This window comes from Heptranchias perlo, chromosome 18, assembly GCF_035084215.1.
Source record: "Heptranchias perlo isolate sHepPer1 chromosome 18, sHepPer1.hap1, whole genome shotgun sequence".
In the NCBI taxonomy this organism is placed as follows: Eukaryota; Metazoa; Chordata; class Chondrichthyes; order Hexanchiformes; family Hexanchidae; genus Heptranchias; species Heptranchias perlo.
Window position 1 is genome coordinate 43,873,797 of NC_090342.1, and position 26,809 is coordinate 43,900,605.

The following is a 26,809-nucleotide window of genomic DNA, read 5'->3' on the forward strand; positions in this document are numbered from 1 at the left end:
GGCAAAGTAATTATTTAACATTTCTGCCATTTCGCTGTCATTACCTGTGAGTTTATCGTGTATATCCCTTAGTGGTTCTATCCCTATCCTGATTTTTCTTTTGTTATTTGTGTCTTTAGAATACTATTTCCTTTTATATTCCTTGATAATTTAATTTTGTAGTTTCTCTTTGCCCTCCTAATTTTTTTGACTTCTTTCCTAACCTTTTTATGTGTGTTTGCATGCGTGCGTGCAGTGTTTGGGGAAATTATTAATAACCAGGTTAAAACAAAAAGTGCTCTCGTCGTTGTTTGAGCACCCAGAATTACTGGTGATGTATTTAAAAATGCTTATCTTGTTGTAATTGTCTTTTGATGTTAAATAACCTTGCTGGTTGAGATCACTTTTGACTGGAGAGAGAAAAATTGATGTGCAAAAAATAGTACATAGTACACACATGGCATCAACATAAGGCAAATTCACTGCTTTGCATGTTATTTTGAGTGTTTTGCAGAGCATCTTTTGAATTTTAGCATCCTGGTTGACATTATAGTTGGCCTTGATTTGCATTTTTTTTAACATACAACATTTTCCAAAGTCACATCCTTGGTAACCAGATGTTCTAATTTATGGTTTTAATAGCACAATGTTCCTTCCTCAAGCTGCCCTTTTTCGCTGCATTTCTTTAGTTTGCTTTCATTTGCAATCCTCTGGGGTCTGGAGGCTTGTGTGGCTCTCTTCTTCCCTTTGTGATGGCATGTTTTCGTAAAACCATTTTAGAATTTCAATCTTTTTTCATTTGCAACTCTTTGACGTGTTAGCAATTGAATTTGTGTAATACCAGCAACATATTTGGTTTGTTCCTTGTAGTGCAGATGCACTTTGTTGTGATGAGACAAATACTAGTGTGCAGACCGTTTAAGTAATTGCCTCATGATACCAGCGAGAGTGGGACTAGATCATCTGATGAGACTGTCTGATCTAGTTGTGATGAGTTGGATGGCATTGGATGATAACTGTCTGCAGACAGATGAGTTTTGTGCAGCCAAGTGCAACAGCTGGATGACTGCACAATTGAAAGACACCTCTGTTTCAGGAAGATTAGTTTGTTTGAAATTTGAGAAAATTGCTAAAACAGAACACGTATAAATTGGAATAGTTGCTGTGGCTTAATGGCCAATTAGTTTTGAACGGTATAAAGATGCGAGTGCTCATCTTCCAACCCTTAGTTCTAAAGATGGTATAGATGTTGCAAAAACAAAACAAATTGCAGGATGAAGTTCTTTTTTTTTAATTTGTTGTAATTATATCCCTCATTACATCAACTCATTCTGTCCCAGGGTCTCAAATCCATGGAACGTCCTCAGTTTTACTTTCCACCTACAATCTACAGGCTTTTAAAACTCTTTGCATCGCTTGTCACTGTTTCTTGATTTACCTTGTGTTCTTCCCTACTCTTTTCAGCCTTGGTGTTGTCCTGCATTATAGTCCATGAGCCTTCACCATGGTTTCTCAATAAATATTATTAGGCTAAAAAAAGTGTAATTTTGGCATTGGCACAAAATGGCGGCAGCAGCTCACGCAAGTATTAGTTCAGTTAATCAGAAAGGGGAAGCTGCACTTTAGGGAATTTGAATAAAGTGCCACATGCAGCTCGTGAGTTGTGAATTGGCCACCCTGATAAAGATACAAGGATCAAAAAATAGTAGTGACTAATGTTGAAAAGTCAGTTAGTGATAGCTGAAAAGGATGTTGGAAAACACTAGAAAAGGTAATTAGATAATAGAAAGAAAGACTGATCAGCAACTGAGAGGGAACAAAACCAATTTCTAGGTCTGGATAAATATCAGGTCCTTTTTAATGGATCAGTGGGGTAGAAATATTTGGGGGACTAGGAAATACAGAGGCATATTAAGTTAATTATTCACAATAGATGGAGGGCAAACTCAATTTTCAATTAGATTGTCTTGGAATTTTGAGTTCTGTACAAGGTAGAGAACTAAATGTCTGCAGGGCAACTGCAATGGATGAGATGAATCCCTTCTGAAAAGAAAATGGGTAATGCTGGTTTTATATATTTTAAAGGCTATACATGAGGACTAGAAAATAGGAAGCATTATCCTGATAATTCAAAAAAGGAGCAACTTTTGAATCGGAGAACTCCAGACTCTAACATTGTGAGTGGGTAAAGTGTTTACATTTTCCTGGAGACTACGATTATTCAGATAGATAACATAGAGGAGCAGGCAGTATGATATTAGAAGATAGCAATCCTACTTTGCAATCTACTGTAGTATCTGAGGTGATAACTATCTAGTGGCAATAACCAATTGGTAACTGGATTAATAACAGGCTCAACAATGGATGAATGGTTAAAAAGGTGTGTTAGCACTGATTAGTAGAATCCTGCAATGGTCTGTTAAGAGTTCTTTTGTGTTTGTTATTCTTAAGCTGTGACAATAACTTGCATTAATATAGCGCCTTTAACGTAATAGAACGTCCCAAGGTGCTTCAAGGGAGCGATTTTCAAACAAAATTTGATACCAAGCCATGTAAGGCGGTATTAGGACAGGTGACCAAAAGCTTAGTCAAAGAGGTAGGTTTTAAGGAGCGTCTTAAAGAAGGACAGAGAGGTTTAGGGAAGGAATTCCAGAGCTTAGGCAGCTGAAAGCATGACCACCAATGGTGGAGCGATTAAAATCGGGGATGCGCAAGAGGCCAGAATTGGAGGAGCGCAGAGATTGCGATGGTTTGTAGGGCTGGAGGAGGTTACGGAGTTAGGAAGGGGCGAGGATATGGAGGGATTTGAAAACAAGGATGAGAATTTTAAAATCGAGGCATTCCTGGACCAGGAGTCAATGTAGGTCAGCGAGCACAGAGGTGATAGGTGAACAGGACTTAGTGCGAGTTAGGATACGAGCAGCAGAGTTTTGGATGAGCTCAAGTTATGGAGGGTTAAGGATGGGAGGCCAGCCAGGAGAGCATTGGAATAGTCAATTTTAGAGGTAACAAAGGCATAGATGAGGGTTTCAGCAGCAGATGAGCTGAGGCAGGGTGCGATGTTACGGAGGTGGAAGTAGGCAGTCTTGGTGATGGAGCGGATATGTGGTTGGAAACTCATCCCAGGGTCAAGTAGGACGCCAAGGTTGTGAACAGTCTGGTTCAACCTCAGACAGTGGCCGGGAGAGGAATGGAGTCAGTGGCTAGGGAATGGAGTTTGTGGCAGGGACTGAAGACGATGGGCGCTAAATTGGGCCGTGTAGTGTCCGTTGTTTCGACGCTACACGGCCTCTCCGACATCCAAGATGGCGTCTTGGATGCACACGCACGTTTCCTGCGTGACATGCGCCAGATGCCATCTTGGTATAGGAGTTTGCCCAGGCGCGTATAAGAAACACTGGAATCATGTAAAGTAGGAAGAGAATGGCTTCAATCGGTGTGCAACACTGATTTAAAGTGATAAGTCCCAAAATGGTGTCTAACGCTCAGCTCAACGCACAGTCTTAACCCCGACCATCCGAACGTGTCTTAAGAGTGCCTGGAGGACCCCCCGCCATCGGCGCTATTTGAAGGGACCTTGCAGGATTTGCAGGTTACTGGCTAGCTTATTGCCTCCGGCTGCCGAGACATTTGTAACTGTTTTTGGAGGTCTCCTAGACTTCAATACTAGGACGCAGGGATATAGCCTAACATTTAGTGCCAGGACATGCAGGAGTGAAGTTAGGAAATGCTTCTACACGCAAAGAATGTGAGACTTTTGGACTGCTCTTCTACAGACGGCAGTTGATACTAGCTCACTTGTGAATGTTAAATCTGAGATTGATAGATTTCTGTGAACCAAGGATATTAAGGCACATGGGGTTAGGTCGCAGGTCCATCATTGAATGGTGGAACAGGCACGAGGGCTAAATGCCACTGCCACTTGCTGCCTCTTGATATGCACCACCTTCTCCTGCAAGAAAGCGAGGCATGTGCCTGTATTGGTTGATTAGCCGCTTGTGTGTGTGGCCTGTGAGTTGTGGGTGGGCGGCTTGAAACAGTGGTAATGTGTTAAGGGTGGGAGCAAGCATTTTATTGGAAGAGTTGAGTACTGATGGAAAGAGTTTATTGGTTTGTGGGGGATGGGGCTGTAGTGCGTAGTACAGTTGGTAAGAGACGCCACTTGATAGTTGACCTCACTCTCCTTGCCCATTCATGTCAAAGCAATAAAGATTGGAGGATGTGGGATTTAGTAATGCGCAACCTTTATTCAATGTTTTAACATAACTCATCAGTGTGTAAACATAGGGATGGGACCTGCATCTGTGTTTTGTGTGCAATGTCTGATCTCCGTTCAGACTCCATGCAGACAGCAGGCTGTTATTTTCAGCAAATAACAGGTACCAGCTACCTTTTGAGATTTCTAACAGCCTTTAAGAGATTGGAGCTCCCCCTGCTGATGGAAAGTGCAAATTGCATGGAATCTTCGTTCACAGCTGATTTCCAACGCAGATTGCAGGTGAGTCCTCAGGCCTGACGAAAATCTTGTCCTGCCTGTGCAGGGACCATTGGGCATGGGGTAATAGCGGATCGTGCTACTCCGCCCAAAAACTGGCCTTATCCAATTTTCCCCCCATCGGCTTTGATCTTCCTAATACTTAGTTGGAGGAAAATTTTTGCACATCCAATACTGGATCTCTGATAAGTAGTGTGACCAATCAGAGATAGTGGAGGGGTCAAGGGAGGTGGTGGTGAGGTAGAGCTGGGTGTCGGATGACGTGGTGTTTTCAGTTGATGTCGTCTATGAACAGCATGTAGATGAGAAATAGGAGAGGGCCAAGGATAGATCCTTGGGGGACTCCAGAGGTAACATAGTAAAACATCTCAGCATGAACTAGAGGAGGGGAAGAGGAGTGCCAGTTTTAATTGAGGGAGGAGAGGTAGAAGAGTACCACCTTGAACTGGGGCTGAGGGAAAGAGGAGAATGTCTCTGTCACTGATGACCATATAAACTTTTAAAAACAACCTAACAATCAGAGTACCAATACAGGTTGACCGTTTCTCTGCAAAAAATTAGCGATCCCACCATCTTCTGCTATACAGGTGATGAGCATACCAGCAGGTTAATTTATGACAAGCCCATGCCACGCTGTACTTTTGGTATAACTGCATAGCATAGGTGTTTATTCAAAGGTGCTTTTGATTTTGTCTGCTTTTTTGAAGCTGTGCCAGGTTTTTTGACATTGTCAGTAAGCTTTTGCTAATTTTCCAGGTTGGCCTGTATATAAATCTGTGTGCTTCACCGGTGAAGTTAGTTAGAAATCTGGAATCGAGTACTGTACATCTTAAAATTGTGTAGGGGCAAAAACTGGTTAGGATTCCAACACCTGATTGCTTTCCATGAGCCTGCAAGGTGGTGTCTGATATTTTTTTGAGTTGGTGCTGCCCTCAAACCACGTTTTGTAGGGAAACATTAAAAAAGCATGGAATGAGAAAGGCCATCCAGTTTAAGCCTGCCGCTTCCATAGACAATATACAAAATCTGTCCTGTTTGTGACTGTACCCCACTTTAAATTTCCTGGAGAGGTGTTCTGCAAAAGCTCTCCTGTATCTCCAAAGGCCATCAAATGAGCCTGCAGAACCTAGATCCAGCAGCACGGCCACCATTGTATTCCACGGAGTATTTGGTCATGTCTGCCTATACTTAGCCTGTAACTTTCAATTCTGTGCCCTAACTGGATATTTATGCAGTTTCTTTTTATTTGGATGGAGTTAATTAGCATCTAATTAACCTCTTATGCTGGAAGGCTTTTCCACATATCCATTACTCAGCAGGGAGGGGTGCTTTTATAGTTTTTAACTGGCCAGCGTGTAATGGTCAGCATAGTTCAGTGCAGAGATAAACTTTGCTGGTTGCCCAACTTGTTCTCAAGATCGATACCTGTGATATAACCATATTCTGTTATGCTTTTCCAAAATGAGGAAGAAGACGGTTGGTGAGTATGCTTGACAGCTACCTCTGTGGCCTGCTTGCATCCAGAGGGGTAAACTCATCCATGGAGCTGAAAAGATTAAAATTTACTTCTAACTGTAAGAAGAGAACTAAATCATATTAAAAATGTCAGAACTGAGGACTGTGACATGACTAGGAAGATGGAAATGTGTAATCTTGTGACTGTGAAATTTAATCTAACAGCATTAAAGAACCAAGAGATCATTTATAGTGAGACAAGTACTGTACTATTTTGCAGAATCTTATCAGTGTTAATCTAAAAAAGCACAGAAGCAATTAGGGGTAGTCAGCGTAGTTTTAAAATTAAGAGGTTTTGCTTCATGAATCCACTGGAATTCCTTGAGGATATAACTAAATTAGTGGGCCCCCTATGACTTGAACTTTCAGAAGCATTTTGAGTTCCAAATGTGTAGCTTTTAAAGAAGGTTAAGGCATGTCAAATGAACTACATTAGTTAGCTGGTTTGAAATTTAGTTTGGCAACAGAAAGGTGAAAGCAGCTGTAAATGGACAAGGGTCCAGAGAGGTGCAGTGAATGGAGTTCCTTTTGGTGTGATTTAGGACCCCTGCTATTCACGCTAGGCATGATATGAAAGAGGTCACTTGTATTAAATTTGTTGACCATGCCAAGGTCTGTGGCCAATGAAAGGTAGACTCAGATTTATAGGGATCTGGGTAAATTAAATGGATGAACTAAGGAAAGGCAGATGGAACTTCTTATGAACAATAAGATAGTAATGCACGTTAGTACATGAAATTGGTTGGTGCCTATAGGCAAAAGTGAAAAGGAAAGAGATTTGGTTATGATTTTTACTTTTTCAGTAAATTTTGGTCGGAAGAATGAGAGGAAATGGTAACATTTTAAAAGTAGAGAGACTAGGGGGTTCAGATACACAAATCTTTAAAAGTACGAGGACATGTTGATAAAGTTTTATATAAAAAGAATGGTGTGGGACACTAGAGTTTAGAAATAGGGACACAGAGTACGAAAGCAACGAGATAAAATGAAATCTATATAAATCATCAGCTAGGTCACGGTTAATGTTAGAGGATGGTTTTTATTTATGATTAGATGTTCTATCTTTTCCTTAAAATCAACAAGGTTCTTGAAGTGTTAAGGTCAAGCGTTCATAGTTTTATTAAGGATACAGTGCATACAATAGTACTTGGTATACACTTAAAATGTAATACTTACTATACCTGATGGTTGAGGACTCAAACGCGATACATTTCTGGGCTCAGTATTCAGATTGATCAAACTCTACGAATCCAAATCTCATTATACTCTGCCACTTCTTAAACCTTTTGAGCCAGAAGTTCCCTAGCAAAATGTCAAACAACACAACAAGCTACACAGACCTGATCACATCTTGTTCACGTGTATAGTTTTACATCTTTAAACTGCAGAGTAGTGACTAATGGGCTATTGATTGACCTGGGTGAAGATGTAAACATCTTGCTTTCCACTTTCTCAGGCTACTTATCCCTTACCCCTACTACGTGACAATTTGCACGTTTCTACATTACATGATTATACCAAAGTTCAAATATTCTTTGATAAGGAGAATCTAATTGGACCTATACCGTATCAATTTCTTCCGTTAATTTGATTTCCTTACTAATGTGCCCTATTTCTGAACTCCATTATATTGTTATCTTATCAAAAATGTCTTTCTTATTACATTTAATTGCTATTCTACGAAGTGAAACTTTTAATCATAAGTCTGTCTTTGATTCTGTAGCATTCAGCACGAGCTTGATTTTCTCCCCATTCTGCAGAAAACTGAATTAAAAAGATAATATTTACCCAGATATTTTCCTTTAGCATGACTAACCATTATCCTTGCACCCAATTGATTGCAGCTCCCTGAAACTTAGGAACCAGTGTGCAGTGGTACGTCTCTCATTAAGCAGGCGGTCAAAAGACCATAAGAGATGGGAGCAGGAGTAGGCCATTCGGCCCCTCGAGCCTGCTCCGCCGTTCAATGAGATCATGGCTGATCTGATTTTTACCTCAACTCCACTTTCCCGCCTTTTCCCCATATCCTTTGACTCCCTTGCTGATCAAAAGTTTGTCTAACTCAGCCTTGAATGTAATCAATGACTCAGCCTCCACAGCTTTTTGGGGTAAAGAATTCCAAAGATTCACGACCTTCTGGGAGAAGAAATTCCTCCTCGTTTCTGTCTTAAACGGGCGACCCCTTATTCTGAGACTATGCCCCCTAGTTTTAGATCCTCTCAGCACCTACCCTATCGAGTCCCCTCAGAATCTTGTGTTTCAATAAGATCTCCCCTCATTCTTCTAAACTCCAATGAGTATAGACCCAACCTGTTCAATCTTTCCTCATAAGACAACCCTTCCATACCCGGAATCAACCTAGTGAACCTTCTCTGAACTGCCTCCAATGCAAGTATGTTATATCATATTAAAACCCACTTTATGGGTCAGTCTCAGTGCAAAAGTTCAGTGGTCACCATCTTAGTACACTTGTAACTAATTTAAGAAATAACAATTTAAGAATCATACTTCCCTATTTAGCAAACAAAGGCTAATAGTTAACATTGCTACAATATAAAGACAAATCAATAGTGGTATGACAGCACACTTCAAGTTAGTCTGAATAACCCTTTCCTTACATTAGAATATTGTGTCCCATGTCAAAGCCATGGAAAGGGTACAAATGATTTTTACTAACATAGTACTGGGGATGAGAGGCTTTAGTTATGAGAAGGGACTAAACAAAAGGGGGCTCTTTTACTAGAACAGAGAAGGTTAAGAAGATAGCTGTTCAAAATTGAGGGGTTTGATGAGGTAAATAGGGGAAAATCTATTTTCATTGATCAAAGTCGACAATGAGAGGGCACAAATTTAATATCATAGAATCATAGAATGGTTACAGCACAGAGGAGGCCATTCGGCCCATTGAGCCCTTGCCAGCTCTTTGAAAGAGCAATCCAATTAGTCCAATTCCCCTGCTCTTTCTCCATAGCCCTGCAAATTTTTTCCCTTCAAGTATTTATCCAATTCCTTTTTGAAAGCCATGATTGAACCTGCTTCCACCACCCTTTCTGACAGCGCATTCCAGATCATAACTACTCACTGCGTAAAAAAGTTTTTCCTCCTGTTGCCTTTGGTTCTTTTGCCAATCACCTTAAATCTGTATCCTCTGGTTCTCAACCCTTTTGCCAATGGGAACTGTTTCTCTTTATTTACTTTATCTAAACCCTTCTTGGTTATGAACACTTCTATCAAATCTCCTCTTAACCTTCTCTGCTCTAAGGAGAACAACCCCAGCTTCCCCAGTCTATCCACGTAACTAAAGTCCTTCATCCTTGGAATCATTCTAATAAATCTTTTCTGCACCTTCTCTAAGGCCTTCACATCCTTCCTAAAGTGTGGTGCCCAGAATTGGACACAATACTCAAGATGTGTCTGTACCAGTGCTTTATAAAGGTTCAACATAACCTCCTTGCTTTTGTACTCTATGCCTCTATTTATAAAGCTCAGGATCCCGTGTGCTTTTTTAACCGCTTTCTCAACCTGCCCTGTCACCTTCAAAGATTCGTGCACATATACACCCAGGTCTCTCCTGTACCCAATTTGGAATTGTACCATTTAGTTTATATTGCCTCTCCTCGTTCCTCCTGACAAAATGTATCACTTCGCACTTCACTGCATTAAATTTCATCTGCTATGTGTCCGCCCATTCCACCAGTCTGTCTATGTCCTCATGAAGTCTACTACTATCCTCCTCACTGTTTACTACACTTCCAAATTTTGTGTCATCTGCATATTTTGAAATTGTGCCCGGTATACCCAAGTCCATGTCATTAATATATATCAAAAAAAGCAGTGGTCCTAGTACCGACTCCTGGGGAACACCACTGTATACCTTCCTCCAGTCCGAAAAACAACTTTTCACCACTACTTTTTTTCTCCTGTCACTTAGCCAATATCGTATCCATACTGCCACTGCCCCTTTTATTCCATGAGCTACAATTTTGCTGATAAGCCATTTATGTGGCACTTTATCAAACGCCTTTTGAAAGTCCATATACACAACATCAATCACATTGCCCTCATCAACCCTCTCTGTTACCTCATCAAAAAACTCTACCAAGTTAGTTAAACACGATTTGCCTTTAACAAATCCGTGCTGGTTCCTTTTATTAATCCACACTTGTCCAAGTGACTATTAATGTTGTCCTGGATTATAGTTTCTAAAAGCTTCCCCACTACCGAGGTTAAACTGACTGGTCTGTAGTTCCCGGGTTTATCCTTACAACCTTTTTTGAACAAGGTTGTAACGTTTGCAATTCTCCAGTCCTCTGGCACCACCCCCATATCTAAGGAGGACTGGAAGATTATGGCCAGCACCTCTGCAATTGCCACCTTTTATTTCCCTCAGCAACCTAGGATGCATCCCATCCGGACCGGGTGACTTATCTGATCATCATCACCAAAAGAATGTAGGAGGAGGTCAGGAGAATTTTTTTTGTAAACAAAAGGTTGTTAGGACATACAATACCCTACCAGAAACATTAGGAACAGAGGAATCCATAATAGGAAAGTGGACAAATAGATAAAAATTTAAAGCGTGTGTGGAAAGAGCAGAGGTGTGGGACTAATTGGATAGCTCTTTCAAAGTGCTGGCACAGACACGATGGGCCCAATAGCTTCCATCAGTGCTTTTAACTTCTTCTAAATTGTCTGTCACACATTTTCTGTCCTTGATCTGTTTCTTTCGTCTTTCCAAAACTTTGGTTAGCCTGACTTCTGTCTTGGTTGTTCCCTGGGTTCTCTGCTTGATGTAGAACACCTTGAGTGATGCCACCCTTGCTGCCAGACTGCTGTGATATTTTGATTGAAGGCTCTACCAACTGTAAAATTGTTTTAAGTTTGACTAACCTTGCTGCGGCCCAGAATGTGCTTTGCTCAAATAGAAGATTGGATTAAATTGCTTTATGCTTTACTGTCCAGTTATAAGTACTGTTCATATTTTATGTTTAATAAATTGCTGTAATAAATGTGTTTTTTTTTCCCTGCAGATTTGGGACATTGGTGGTCAGCCAAGATTCCGAAGTATGTGGGAACGTTACTGCAGAGGAGTCAATGCTATTGTGTAAGTTTTTAGATTATAAAATGTGCTCTTTAATTTTTTTAATGGCACATGCCTTACTTCCCCCACCACCCCAAACCAACCTCAATTCCCTGTGTTTGAGTTAATTTCACAGTTCAGCTGAATGTGTTTCCATTGAGTATATCTGAATAGTGTACCCTGATGTTTGCCTTGTTTGTAGCTACATGGTGGATGCTGCAGACTTTGAAAAGACCGAAGCTTCAAAGAATGAACTCCACAACTTATTAGATAAGCCACAGTTGCAAGGAATTCCTGTAAGTCTAATTTTTTCCCTTGCTTTCAAATTGTATTGCATAGCCCATAAACATGGACGTAGGAGAACCTTATTCCCAAGCTTTCTATAGCTTTACAATTGCTTACAGAATGTGTACTTTCTATCTTAAAACAATTCTTTTATAATCTTTTAAAACTATGCAGTATTCATTTTTTGTGCATTCGTATAACTCACTATTTAAAAAAAAATCAAAGTTCACAGCCCCCTTCTGTGTCTTGCTTCACGGCAGCTCTTGGGTTTTCTGTAATATTGCGCACCAGAGCATTATGGGATGTGGATCTGTGAGTACAGTTCCCCATATAATGAGCTCCGTCTTTTAATTGTGCCTCTGCTGGCATTTGCAAAATGGAGGCCAGGCACTTTCCTACAGGAAGACGTAAAAACTTCAAGACTAATATATTAAATAGTTCTCTTTTAGTAAGGCTCTTTCAGTTGCTGTATAAAAATTGGATGGACAGCACCCCCTAACAGTGTTCATGTGCCTCCTCCTTTTGGAGAGGGAAAAAAAGAGGCAACATCACTGAATTGTAGCTGACTTAACATCTCACTGGCAGGCAGTCCATGAATGAGGCCCAGAAATACATGGTTCAGTGTCTGTTGAGGACCACAGAAAGAAAGACTTACATTTATATGACACCTTTTGCGACCTCAGGCCGTCCCAAAGCGCTTTACAGGTGAAAGAGAGGGGTTGCCATTGGCATTCAGGAAATGCTATGAGTACCATTGTCCTAAGTAGACCAGAGATGGTTTGTTTTGCATTCAATTTGATACGAAGGACAACGGATAATAGGAAGAGGACATAGCCTCAACTTTGGGACTGCTGTAAAGTAATAGATGTGGTGCCACAACTTCCAGAGGGCAAATTAAAATTGCAAATCCTGACTCTTAAACAGCTGTGCTTGCTGTTTGTCTTTTGTGGTTGATGCTGTGGAATTTGCCCCACCATGGCTGTGAGTCGGACTCCACAGCATCTTTAAGCTGTCCGTAAAATAAAGGGGGGGGGGTAAGCTTTCATCATATATCCTCCATTTTGTACAGTAATAGTGTTAACTCATTGGATTCATGTAGTCTCTGAAAAGTGCTTTTTCTCTTGCACATTATGGTGCTGCCATCAAGAATAGCTGTTTCCGAGCTTGCAGAAATGATTTTATGCATCAAAAAGAATGTATATTACTGGCACTTATTATGGTGCCAGCAATATACATTGCTTGCTGAATGGGAAAAGCATTGGATGTTTTGTAGTAAGTCTATACTGAAGAAGCAATGGAAATTATACTTTTACATCAAAGGGTATCTTGCTTTACCCTATGTACTTTGCTTATTTTGCTGTAGCAGAGGCTGAGCTGGTATTCTGTTCTAAAACCTTTTGCAAACAGGAAAAAAGGTTATGGAAGTTAAACTTTATTTTGTCAAGCTTGCAGTTTTAAATTGAAATGTCTTTGTGTTGAATCATTCACAAAGCAGAATATTGACACCCCCGAGTATGGAAGAGGCGGCCAGTCAGAAACCCTAAAACAGCAGTGACTTTGCTGTTGTGGCAATCAGTGCACTGATTCCAGTTCCATTCTCGCTCAGTGAATAATTCAGTATGGTTAGCACAACAAGACATTATTTTAAAGAGTTCTGTAACAATAGATCAGTTGACTAAAGGAGTTCACACTTCCAAAGTGTACTTTAGTGCACTAAGCCAATCTGTACCATATTAAACGTTTTATAAGTGCTACAGACTCCCAAGAAATATCTCTGGTCGAATGTCAACAAGAGACAGTGGTGTCTCATTAGAGAAGTTTGGATTGGATGGTGCAGTTGTCTGACTGTCTGTTCATCCCTCAGGACTTGGGTTCAGATCCATCCCAGCTTGAGGGGCGGGGGTGGGGGGGGGTGGGGATGAAAGTCTCCTCTGTCTCCCTTATTTGTTATCTTGCCAGACTCATTAAAGACGACAACCGGAAAAACTGGATATATGCTGGGTCTTTCCAACTGCGGCCAGTCTTCAGAGCTCAGTAACCTGTACAATAAAAGTGCCGAGTTGGATTCGGAGCAAGTGTCTGCATCTTGATGTCATGGCTGCAGATTGTTTTGAGCAATTTTTTTAGATGTCTTGAGATGTGGGTGATACCACAAAGCAGCGTTTATTACATATTCCTACTTGTCCTGAGGACATTAAGAGTGCACCATGTAGTGTGGGAGTCACATGTAGGCTAGACTCAGTATGGATGGCAAGTTCTCTTCCTTGAAGGAACATTAATGAACCAGTTGGGTTTTCGTGACTATATGACAGTTGTCATAGTCGTATTTTCCTAGTGCCAGGCCACAAATTGCCAGATTTGTTGAATTCAATTTCTCAACCTGCCTTGATGGGATTTGCCCTCACGACCCCCGGGTCACTAGTCCAGTACTATACCACTACATTACCATACAATCTTACATCACAAGGTCGGTTACACATGCACTCTCTGCATGCCCATTGGCCAGAGAGTTGCAGGTAGTCACAGGCGCAGATTATTGGGACTAATATCATCGTTGGTTTACACAGACACTTTAGTGTCAACATGGGAGAATGTCTCCTGGAGTTTTGTCTCACATTCAGACTTTGGAGACCACAAGGAATAAAAGTGACTTAAGATTCCCATTGGAAATGAGTTTGGGTAATCTCATCCAGGATCTTTTGAGTGATAAAACAGAAGAGTTGGTTGTGCTGGTGGTTATTCTGTCTGGTGAAACAAACCAAAAACGCAGAGAACTCTAAGCACTTTTTCATACTAATATGCTGTTAGTGAGTGTGCCGTCATATAAAGCAGGCAAACTGTCTCCCGCATCCTGCACCCAGCTTTTCTGGGTCGTGGGATCGGAGGTTGGAGATGTGGAAAACGTGGGCCTTTATCTATTGGCTCTAAAATGGAGATAAGAACATACAGGTACACTAAAAGGGTCACATTGTGCCCAAAGGTCACGAGTCTCCGCTTGAGCACCACTCTCCCAGAGCAGAAAATGGCTCCAAATATACTTGTAAATTTGGAAAACAGTATTATACCTAGTGATGAAAGCTCCTGACCCCAATATTTACGGGGAGGGAGCAGGGGCACGTGCTTGTGGGGGGGAGGGGTGAACAGAAATGTGGGGAATGCGGCAGTCATGCCGAAAGCTAGGTCCCTGGCAACCGGGAAACATCGTGGGTTAGTGGGGGGGAGGGGGTGATGGAGTCGGACCGGCAATCGGGAGGGAGGGGGGACCAGGAAACATTTGCGGGAGCGATGGGGTCGGCTGATCGCAGCAGAAGATCTGCTTGGGGGGGGGCCAGGGGGAAGCAGTGCTCTAAAAAGCACTTACCGGCTGGATCTAGCTGCTCCTGCCTCCCTTTCGCTGCTGGGTTTCCTGAGCCCTGGGAAACCCAGCCGGCCAGTGTTAAATTTAAATGGCTTCCAAACTATCAGGAACAGAGCCTCAATAACAAATTATAAAGATGGACCCGTCTCTCCAGAGCGGATTACTCCGACGCATCCAAAGCCACCGTGGTTAAACGGAAGCAGGCCAGTTCGTGATGGGTTGGGTTCGGGTTTTGCAAATTTGCCAATTTAAACCCTCCCCTGCCAACCCTCTCCGCCTGTCGTGGGAGGGCTTAACATTCAACCTGCTGTGTTTCAAAATCAGTTAATTGTAGCACTAAATATGAAGCATTCACTTTGAAACTTTTTTTTGCTTAGAGAAAATGATAAAATGTGGATGCACTGTAAGTTATTGAGAGAAGAGGACATGTATCGTAAGCCATTAAACATGGCGATTTTGTGTACAAATTCTTAATTTGCTTTTTTTAAAGGAGACATTACAGGGGGGAATTTTAACCCCCAAGAACGGGTGGGTTTGGGGCGGGTGGGTAGTTAAAATAATAGATTTTTCGAGCGCGACCACAACCTGGCTCGAACGCCCACACTTCCGGGTTTAATAGAGGAGGGTTTGTAACCTCGCCACATTTGTCTTAATTAGTTCAGGCGGGCAGTTTGTTATCACAGCAATTAATGTTCTTACAAGATGTTAATTAGGTCTTTTTTAAAATTGAATTCCCCCCCCCCCCCCCCAACCCCCCCGGTGGTGTCTGACTTCCCCCAACCTCTCGCTGAAGTTGTACTTACCTGATGAAGCCTGGCAATGTGAAGTCATAACTGATCTTCGCAAGTTACCAGGAACAGTACTCACTAAGAATGCTTGTTCTGGTGTTGATTCCTTTATCTTCCTATTTATCTCAGTTTCTTTAGATCATCTTGGCTACAAATGACTTGGTGGATACTCGTGGACGCCCAGCTCCCCCCTCTCTCTTCCCCCCCCCCCCCCCCCCCCCCCACTGGTGGTGTCTGACTTCCCCCAACCTCTCGCTTCGCGCCCCCCCCCCCCCAAAATCCAAACTGCGACTTACCTCCCAACTGCTCCACGGCTACTTTCCCACTCAACAGGCAGCCAGCCTGTCAATCAAGCTGTTTGAAAAATTTTAAAGCAGGTCCTACCATTAAATTCAATAGGACCTGCGGGAAACCCTTACTTTTGGGTTTCCCATCCGCAACCCCTCACCACACTCCCTTCCTGGCTCCAGGTTAAAATCTAGGCCAATATGTTTAAAATAAACTGGTTAATACCTCTGTTAAAACAGCAGTTAAAACTAATTTGATATGAATGCGTTAGGTGTTTAGACACACATTGTAACATCAACACCTGGGCGTCCACGAGTATCCACCAAGTCATTTGTAGCCAAGATGATCTAAGGAAACTGAGATAAATAGGAAGATAAAGGAATCAACACCAGACCAAGCATTCTTAGTGAGTACTGTTCCTGGTAACTTGCGAAGATCAGTTATGACTTCACATTGCCAGGCTTCATCAGGTAAGTACAACTTCAGGTTTAGTGACTCAAAACTGAAGTTGCGTAAGTGTCTCAAAGTGAAGGCATCTGAATGAAATTGAGATTTGTCTACGTTTTGGTTCTGTTGGGGATGATATTTAGCAAACCCAAATGTGATGGTGCTGAGTTTAATAGAATGAACTCCAAACTACAAGTTATATGTGCAAAACGAGCTGTACTTCTAAAAGTTCGCTTGTGTGGTAACACCGACCGGCATGGACCTGTTGGGCCGAATGGTCTGTTTCTGTGCTGCATATTCTATGTAACTTTGTGTTTCAGTTTAGTGTTACCTTGAGCTCTCGTCGTCCTTTTCTCAGCATCATAATTTTTGGTTTGAGTGATTTGCTCAACTTTCTGTGACCTTTGGATAGCTTTTATGACAAAGCCTCTACTCGTAGCTGTGAAATATTTCCAGATTGTGGTGAGTGGAGCTGTAACAGTAGACTTCTAGCTTCGCTGTCATTAAAATCATACTTCCAATGAAGCATTGGATGCTGGATCTTATAGGAGGTCCAACCAGCAAGGCACACAGCCTATCCTGCATAAGGTAGACTTCTTGATTTGCTGATCAAAGAAAGAAAGAATTTGCATTTCATATAGGGCCTTTCATGACCTTGGGACATCCCAAAGTGCTTCACAGCCAATTAAGTACCTTTTGAAATAAAAACAGAAAATGCTGGAAATACTCAGCATGTCAGGCAGTATCTATGGAGAGAGAAACAGAGTTAATGTTTCGGGTCGATGACCTTTTGTCAGTACTTTTGAAGTCTGGTCACTCTTGTAATGCATACGACCCTACCACACATTCTCCATCTTTGAAACATGCCAGCCAATTTGAGCACAGCAAGGTACAAATAGCCATGAATTAATAACCAGATCGTCTGTTTCTGTCCCGGCGCATGGGGATGAGTGCTCCAGTCTCTGAATACGGGGTTGACAGTCAGCAGAGTACTTGGGCAATTTTCAAAGTGAAAAACGGGTGGTTTGGGGGTGGGGGAGCACTGAAAATTAGCATCATTTCAGACCCTGCTCCAACCCACTCATTTCCAATTCTCACTGGGGCGGGAAGAGGGGCAGGCAACCAACCCGCTCCCAGGAGGCGGGTCGGGCCTTAAAACCTTTCAAGGAGGCTTTGGGCCTCCATTTTTCTGGACTTCCCAATTTCAACCCCGCGGGGGCCTGGATTCCCGGGACTTCTGTTTTACGCCTCATGAAAGGAGGCGAGAAGACCCGAGACTAATAGGTAGGTGCCTAGAAAGGCACAGCTTGTGGGTCCGGAGGAGCAGAAGTGCTTCCTCCAGGCTCAACAAGCGTACCTGCACCGAGCCCCCGGCGATCGCCGACACCCGATCCTCCCACCCCCGATCCTCCCCCTCAATGACCGCGGACCCCCGCGATGACCCCCGATCCCTCCCCCCCCCCCCCCCCCCCCCCCGACTCTCAACACCTGTGCCCACCCTGCTGTCCGACTGAGACCAGCCTGTTAATCAGGCCGGTCAGTCAGACGGGAAACAGACAAAAAAAAACTATGTCCTTACGTCAAAATCCTAAGGCTATCCGGGAAACCCATGCAGTTTCCCGACCTCAATTTGACCCCCCTGCCGCCTTCCTGGCTCGGTTTTAAAATTGAGCCCCTAGTGTCTGATGGCTGAGTGTTATGATTCAGGCCAAGATCTGTTCATGTAAAAAAGGGAATTCATTATGGAAATAACCCAGCATAAAGATGCAAAGCAGTGGAAGAAATAAGTTGATTCGTGCCATTTGGCATGGAAGAGAAGAAAAATAATCTGTTTTTAGTGATGTTGGTTGAGGGATAAATTTTGGCCAAGACAAAAGAGTACTCCGCTGCTCTTTGACGAGTGCCACAAGATCTTTTATGCCCACCTGAGAGGGCAGAATGAGGTCCGGCTTTAATGTCTTATCTGAAAAACGGCACCTCCAATGGTGCAGCACTCCCTCGGTACTGCACTGAAGACTCAGCCCAGATTATGTGCTAAAGTCTGTGGAGTGGTGCTTGAACCTGTGACCTTCTGACTCAGCGGCAAGAATGCTACCACTGAACCAAGGCTGACACCTCTGGCTCGATTTTCCCGGGAAATTGCGGGTGCGTTGGGGCTCCAAAAATTGGGGAAATCCCGTTCGGGTTTGGAAGCCGGCTCCAACCCGCTCACTTCCGAGTTCCCCACGGATGCACCTCTGCGCACGCGGGCGTCCCGAATCCGGAAGTCCCGCCGGCAATTAAAGCCAGTGGGATGATAGTTAAAGAGGCAAATGTACCTCATTGGGGTACTTATGGCACTTTACTTGTGACATAGTAGGTAGTTAGAACTTACCTGGGCAGCTTTCCCCACGGCTTCTGATTCACGCCTGGTGAAACCAGGCATGAAGGGCTGGATCAGGCAAAAAGAAACAAAATAAATTAAAGAACAAACCATTGCACGAAGTTAAAACACAAAATCAACCTACCTTTCCACCCTTACCCGATGTCTCCCCTCTTCAACCCCCCGATGTCCCCCTGATCTCCCCCTCTTCAGCCCCCTCTTTTGCAGTTGCCCTGGTCTTTTCTTCAATCCAGAGTGTGGGTGAAAATGCTATGGTTTCTGCTGCCATGCAGTCATGGAAATCCCCAACTTAACATGCCGCTGTGAAAGTCAGCAGTTCCAATAGGTCCTTAATTCCCAGCGGCGTTCATGTAGTTCCCTAATTGTGCTATAACTTCACATTTTGTCAACTTTCTTCCTGTTAGAAAATGCACTACAGATGCATGTGAAATAAGTTGTACTAAAGCAAAAAGAAAAAAACTTAATTAAAATAATCTGATTGTGCATAACTTGAACGTATGCCTTCATTGAACATTTCAGGTATTCACAGATGTGTTAGTGCTTCTGGCAATATGTTCCCAAACTAGCTCTTTGAGGCTTGGAATGTTTGAAAAATTGAGTAAAAGCCATCCAGTTTGGAAAATATTCCCAGTGATATTTGACTATATAATTTGGCAATGAATTGTGCCACCTGAAATCATAAACATTTGCTTCTGGTAACCTTGCATGTTATCTGGTCTGGTGATGTAACACACATTTTCTGTTGTTCCCCATTGTATAATTGGTGTCAGCTATGGCACTGCAGAATTTATACTTTATCTTTCATGTTTAGTACTTTTTAAACAAAACTGAAATGTTCTTTTTTTACCATCCTAACTATGATCTCCCTGGAGTTTTTTATTTTCAGTAATTTTGCGTTGGAAAATCAGAGCGGAGGAGGGGACAGGCTTCCAAAGAGCAAGTTTTGTTACATTCTATGATTGGTCAGTCTTGCTATCAGTTAAAACAGTTTTATCAAGTTGCAAGCATAGATGCATGCTAGGAGCTGCAGCCTGCTAGATTGAGTCTGCTGCTAATAGTGATGGATCAAGCAAACTGCATGGACACAGGCCTCTGACTGAAAACATTATCAGTCATTTCAAACACAAATACTATTATATAGGTGAATTTTTAATCATTTTCTTGTAATTGTAATTTTTAAGTCTTTGTTCCCAACTTTATTTCTAGTACTAAATTTTTCCACTTAGACAAAGATGGTGGCTGAAAAGACTTTTGGAAAATGCGTGATTTGATGGGTTCCTTCGTTCTTTTATTGGCAGATTTTGCTGATTGTTTGTTTATGCTTGAATTGTTACTTTCATGTGTCCTCAGTAGTTCCTCTTTGGAAGTCCATTTTCCTACTTTCCTTATGTTTGAGTCGACCTACTTCATCCTCACACTAAGTGAATGTTCCTGAGCCAAATTAGATGTTCAACTTCACAGTCCTAGAGAATATAATGCCTTCCTGAAGAGTGGGGAAAAAAAATCTCTCTAGTAGGTTTATGGGCAGATTCTAAACTTCAAATTTTGTTTTTATATCTATTCTTGATGTGGGCATCGCTGCCAAAGCCAATATTTACTGCCCATTCCGAGTTGTCCTGAGAAGGTAGTGGTGGGCCTTCTTGAACCACTGCAATTCTTTGTAGTGGTTTGGTACAGCTGAGTGGCTTGCTAGGCCAGGCAGTTAAGAGTCAACCACATTGGTGTGAGACTAGAGGCCCGATATTAGCACCCGCTATCGGGTGCGTTCCTGGCGGGTGGGGGGGCTCCGAAAATCGGGGAATCCCGGAGCAGGTCGGGAGCCCGGCTCCAACCCGCCCGCTTCCGGGTTCCCCACAGACACGCCGACGTGCGCACGCAGCCCCCGCATGTGGGACTCCCGCAGGCAATTAAAGCCGGCGGGGTGCCACTGAACGGTATTTATCTTGTCATTTCAGGTCATTAACAGACCTGATTGACCTGTTATATTAGGAGGGGTGGGATTTTACAAACAACTGGGACTGTTTCCCGTACTGGGGGAAACACTCCCAATTGAAATGGACGTGTTGCAGCTGTCAGCCTGTGGCAGCTGCAAAGGTCCATTTGACAGGTGGGGTGGGGGGAGGCCACTCTGTCACTTTGGACAAAGTTTGGCCTCCACCACCCTCCTCCTAACAATCAAATTCACAAACTTGCACACTTACCCCGGGGTCCAGAGACATATACCTACCTTGCGGACCCCCTCAGATGTACATCTTCCGGATGGGGGCCACCGTAGCTGCAGTCATGACCTCCTCGGAGGCCGAACAGCATCGCCGGCCACGCCGTCCACCTCTGACACGTGGAGCTGCACAACACAGTGCTGTGATGCATCCACCTGCACAGCAGGAGGGAGGGCAACCGCAGAGAGAGATGCTTCGCAGGGGGCACTACCCTCGCCACAAGGTCCACAGACCGAGGCTCAGCTTCCTGGACCTCTGAGCAGCAGTGCACTCGGAGGCTCAGAGTCACCCGACATGTAGTCGTGGACATCTGCAGCCTCCTTCATGCCGAGCTGCTTCCGGCTGGCCCGAGCACCATCATCTTACCTGTCGCTGTCAAAGTCACCACTGCCCTCAACAACTTCTCCGCATCCTTCCAGGGTGCCACCGGGGACATCGCCGACGTCTCTGTCATCTGCACAAAAGAGCCCTGCAAATACACCGACACACACTCTGCAGTGATACAATGGGTGGCATCAGGTGTGGGTCTTCATTGTGATCTCAGGAAAGGGCATATTGCACAAACCACACAAGATTCGCAAAGACGTGGCAGTAGTGGTGCCAATATAATATGTGATGTGAGTTGCTCAGAAATTAAATATAAGTAAAAACCATGACAAACCCTCAAACACCCTTGTGCATCTTTTCATGCTCACAACACGTTTGCCTTACTGCACATATGTGATGCATGCCCTGTGGCTGCAGCACAGGTAGTGGCAGGTTGAGTGAGGCTGACCGTGAAAGAGATGCATGAGAGGGTGAGTATGAGATTGAGCCATGAGATTGTATGAGGATTGGGTTGAGTGGTAGTGGCGGGATGAGTACTGGCGAAGTGAGTAAGTGCAGTTAAGATGAGGATGAGGTTTGAGTGGGTGTGAGGGGTGATGTGACAGAGTAGTGTTGGCAGTGCAGAAGGAGATGTGGGGTGGGGGCGGTGATGTGGCAGACGGAGTGTAGGGTAAGAGTAAGTGTACTCACTTTGGCTGACCTACTGAGGTCATTGCAGCGCCTCCTGCACTGTATACAGGTGGGCGATACGTTGCTGGTGTAGGTGACCTCCTCTGCCACCTCGAGCCAGGCCTTCTTGGTGGCAGAGGCAGGCTGCTTCCTCCCGCCCGCCGGGGGAAAGATCTCTGTCCTCCCCCCTCCTCCTCCTCCTCACCCCATCCAATGATACCTGGAGTGAGGTATCATTAACCTGGAAGCAGCCTTCCCCCTGGGATGCTCCATGCTGTAATTTTTCCTATTTCTTGCAGCATCAGTCAGTGGAGGACTGCCCCTTTAAATAGAGCTCCTCCAGCCGACAGACCTTACTGCGCATGCGCAGTCCGCCCGATGCGCAGCTCAGCAGTGGGGAACCCGGAAGACCAATCAGCCTGCGATCGCGCGCGAGGCCACGCGCCCAGTCACCCCCCCCCCCCCCCCGCCGCGAACCCGCAGCTCTCCTAATATCGAGCCTATGGAGTCATATACAGGCCAGACCAGATGATGAGGACGGATTTCCTTGCCTAAAGGTTATTACTGAACCATTTGCGTTTTTACAACAATCTGATAGCTTCATGGTTACTTTGACTGATGTGCTTTTCCAACTGATTTTGAGAATTGAAAGATAGAGCAATGATTTCTCTCTCAAGCCCGCATTCTCATTCTCCCAGAGAAGGATGGCCTTTGTCACAGGAGTACATTAAACTCTTTTTTTTGTAAAAAAAAAATGGGAATCTAGTCATTTCTGAACTCATCCAGAAGCTGTCGATCTGCAAGAAGTAGAGACGTTAAAGATCCATCTACTCTACCTCCTTTGAAGCTCTGGAGCATGATCCTAAAACGTTTTATAGAACCAAGTGAAGAAAATTTTGAATATAGAAACCAGGAACTCCGTGATTGGAAAGTCAATTCTAAGGTAAGGTTTATGTGTGAAACATAGTCCAGGGCAGATTGGTTCAAATATCCATCAGGGCACAGTACTTGCCCTTGTGTTTAAAAAGTCACTGCCTGGATGATTGTCCATTTAGGGCAGGTGACAAAGTTAAAATCCCCATCCAAAAGGAGAAGCCAGTCTGACAAAAGAGGGAGAATTTGTGTTAGGGGTGTACACATTAACTCTGACCCTGTCAACTATAACCTTACCCTTGCATCAGAATGGTGGACAGAAGAATGTCATATGAACATGTTAAACTAATATTGGCAACAATGATTTCTAGGCTATAAAATTCAAACCAATAACTATCAGCTTCCCTTTCCATATTCATATTGAAACCTTGTGAAAAATATGTAGCCATATCTGATCAATCTATATGTACTTGGAAAAACCCAATCCTATTCTGTAGCAAAAGCAATCAGCTAGTAATTCATTATTAAAGTGCACCATCTTTTCATTCAATCTCAAAGAAGCTATGTTTTCAATTAATTATGATTGCATCATTTTTGTACTATAATCACATGGCTTTGGGGATTATTGTAACTGAACTAAGAACTTTAGTGCCAGCATTCCTGGAGAATAACTGAGAAAGTTTGGCACTATTAAATGACTTTAATTGACCAGAAGTGATGTGTGTGCAGCTAGGTCTATGCAAATGATTAAGTCCCTATTAAATGCAGGCATTTGTCAGTGTTTTGTGCGCAGCTCAGCAGGGAAAAGGTGTCAACTATTAAAAGGGCAAAAACAATGGAAAACTGAAATTTGGTGCTCACCCAGGTCAACAGAACTTGCGAGCAGATGTCCGTGCACGCAAGTGAAGTAAGCTAATTGGCCTGCTATTGAAATACATATACCTGAAAGTATGAAACACGAACATACTATAAAAATTAACAGGATAGATGGGTATCCTGTCTCCCTGTATTGGTAGGAACAGTCTGCACAAGTACCTGACAAAGATCAGGACTATGCTAAAAATAACAGTGCAACATTGCAGAGGCAGTGGGGGTAATTTAGACTTTAGGCGATAGTGTAAACCAGGCACTATTGGATCAACCACCATCTCTCCCCTTTTTCATTTCCATTGGCTTTAATGGAATCGGGAGAAATGTATAACGGGCAGCTGATCCAATATCGCCCGTGTTGCACTATCGCCTAAAGTCTAAATTACCCCCGGTTACCTTTAAGAATAATATTGCAATGTGCCACATGAATACTTAAGGGAGGAATTAATTAATTAGCAAGCCCTCTGGAAAAGCAATTAGACCTAGTCAGCTCAGTAAACAAACCGAAAAAAAGAGACCCAGTAAGAAAATAGAGAAGTTCAAGTGATATCAGCTAAGGAGCAAGTGGAATGACCTCTCTATTAATACGGTGTATATAAAGACAGTAAAGCATGAGCAGACAGTGTGGTCTGACATGCTCATGATGACTGACACAATCTTGTCTTTTGCTAGTCTGTGACTACAGCTCCTGATGTTGATGCCACCAAGTTTTAAGGTATGAATTCTTTCTAGGAACTTCCACTCAGTCTCCAGAGGTGTGGGGGCCTCGCAAGTGGGAGTGATATCAAATACCTTTTCTGCTCAGTACTTCCTTGAGTTTATCAGAGATGAGACTGTGCAGGAGTACAACTAGGCCACAACCATTCCATGGACAGGTATAATCCAAAGTGCTTTGAGATTTCCATTCTTTAGCTCTATTTCTTGTACTTATGTGCCTTCCTCCCCTTTTTCATCCTTTCCAATTTTATCCTTCCTTTTTTTCATCCATCCTTCCTTCTCCTGTGTCTTTTCTTCTGTCTGTCTTTCCTCCTCTTTTTTGTTTTCTGTATTTTATTTATACATCTTCATTTTTGCTTGTCTTTCTTCAATATATTCGTTTTGTGTCCACTATCTCCTTCAGTAATCAGGCTACCTGATGGGAGGCCACATGGGGCAGGTGGCAAGCAGAACGTACCGCTGTGTTGGACAATTTTTATTTATTCATTCATCCCCCTTCACTCTTAATATTAGACTCGCTAGAATCGCAAGCATTTGGTCCTGTGCAAAGTAGGCAAGGGGAAGGAGTGGACCATCTATTCCTGTGCTGCAAGATAAGAAGAAGGAGCAAATAAACAATTAATGCTAAAATACCAATTCAAGTTCAAAAAGTGGTGTAAATGGCAGGATGCAGCTATTAATATTGCTAGTGGAGCAATCCCACCATGTCCAGTCACCAGAAATCAGCTGTGGCTTTTTGTAAAATGCCAATGTGTAAATTACCAGGCTGTTTACGGATTCAGTTTTGAGACGCAGTTCATATTGCACAAATGGTGCAGGAGCATTAACCTTATTTCAAGTCGGAGTTTGCAATCTTGCGTTGAACCTAGGACATTTTTAATGTTGCCAGTACCTTGATCATGCTTTCAATACTGGAATACTTGAAATATTTTTTTGAGGATTAGAAAAAGATACGGTGGTAAAATGCTAAGAACTAAGTATGTAGGACTTAGCAGCTCGCAATACATCAGAACCTGCAGTTTGACTAGGAGCCAGCAGACTAGAGCTAAGTTGCCATCTCTTTTGTTGGCCTATGCCTAGGGAGAGCAGAGTCCTGCAGGCCAGTGTTTGGACATATGTGCAGAGCTTCTCTCGTTGGCTACTGAATGCATGTCAAACTTTTAATGTCAGATGAGAGTCAGCGGCTTTCTACTAAAATTAAAAACATTTGAAATGAAGTCTAAAAAGTGACCACCTAGGAACTGTGTAAACTTGAGTTTGCATGGTGAAAAATTCATGCCGTACCGAGTGTGTATCCCAAGCAGTGTGAGATTACAGCTGCTTTTATTCTGGTGCTTGTTTAGATTGGATTCCAGGGGACTAATGTCTGAGAACTGACTCCTTGGCATTTAGTTGCACAGTGTTCAGTTCCATTCGCAACCCCTTAGCTAATGAAGCAGTCCATGCCCGCATGCAGCAAGACCTGGACAACATCCAGCCTTGGGCTGATAAGTGGCAAGTAACATTTGCGCCAGACAAGTGCCAGGCAAAGACCATTTCCAACAAGAGAGAGTCTAACCACCTCCCCATGACATTCAATGGCATTACCATCGCCGCATCCCCCACCAACATCCTGGGGGTCACCATTGACCAGAAACTTAACTGGACCAGCCACATAAATACTGTGGCTACAAGAGCAGGTCAGAGACTGGGTATTCTGCGTCGAGTGACTCCCCAAAGCCTTTCCACCATCCACAAGGCACAAGTGTGATGGAATACTCTCCACTTGCCTGGATGAGTGCAGCTCCAACAACATTCAAGAAGCTCGACACCATCCAGGACAAAGCAGCCTGCTTGATTGGCACCCCATCCACCACCCTAAACATTCACTCCCTTCACCACAGGCGCACAGTGGCTGTAGTGTGTACCATCCACAGGATGCACTGCAGCAACTTGCCAAGGCTTCTTCGACAGCACCTCCCAAACCCGCGACCTCTACCACCTAGAAGGACAAGGGCAGCAGGCACATGGGAACACCACCACCTGCACATTCCCCTCCAAGTCACACACCATCCCGACTTGGAAATATATCGCCGTTCCTTCATCGTCGCTGGGTCAAAATCCTGGAACTCCCTCCCTAACAGCACTGTGGGAGAACCTTCACCACATGGACTATAGCGGTTCAAGAAGGCGGCTCTCCACCACCTTCTCGAGGGCAATTAGGGATGGGCAATAAATGTTGGCCTTGCCAGCGACGCCCACACCCCATGAACGAATAAAAAAAAATTTATGCTACTGAATCTGGCTCCCTTATACGGGTGGCAGAATCTTCAGTAGTGTAGGTGGCAATCTCCCATAACCAGACCTAAATGAGTGCCAGTATGAAAGCAGTCTGCATCCTGGAGGTTGTTTTACATCTCAGACTCCTGATTAATGCTTTTGATTTCGTGTCAATACTTAGAAAGTTGTGAGACTGTGGAATTCACTTCCAGGGTTAGTGGTTGAGGTGGAAACTATGTCAACATTCAAGATTAGAT

The 26,809-nt window shown here is 43.4% G+C and overlaps 1 protein-coding gene across 2 annotated transcripts in view; it reads left to right on the top strand.

Annotated features, from left to right (window-relative positions):
- LOC137334821 (ADP-ribosylation factor-like protein 8B-A) overlaps nucleotides 1-26,809 on the top strand; it is a 123,108-nt gene that overhangs the window by 22,501 nt on the left and 73,798 nt on the right. For both annotated transcript variants that reach the window (XM_067999824.1, XM_067999823.1), the window contains exons 3-4: nucleotides 11,020-11,093; nucleotides 11,272-11,365. In XM_067999824.1, coding sequence (XP_067855925.1) covers nucleotides 11,020-11,093; nucleotides 11,272-11,365 — 168 coding nt within the window. The remainder of the gene's footprint in view (nucleotides 1-11,019; nucleotides 11,094-11,271; nucleotides 11,366-26,809) is intronic.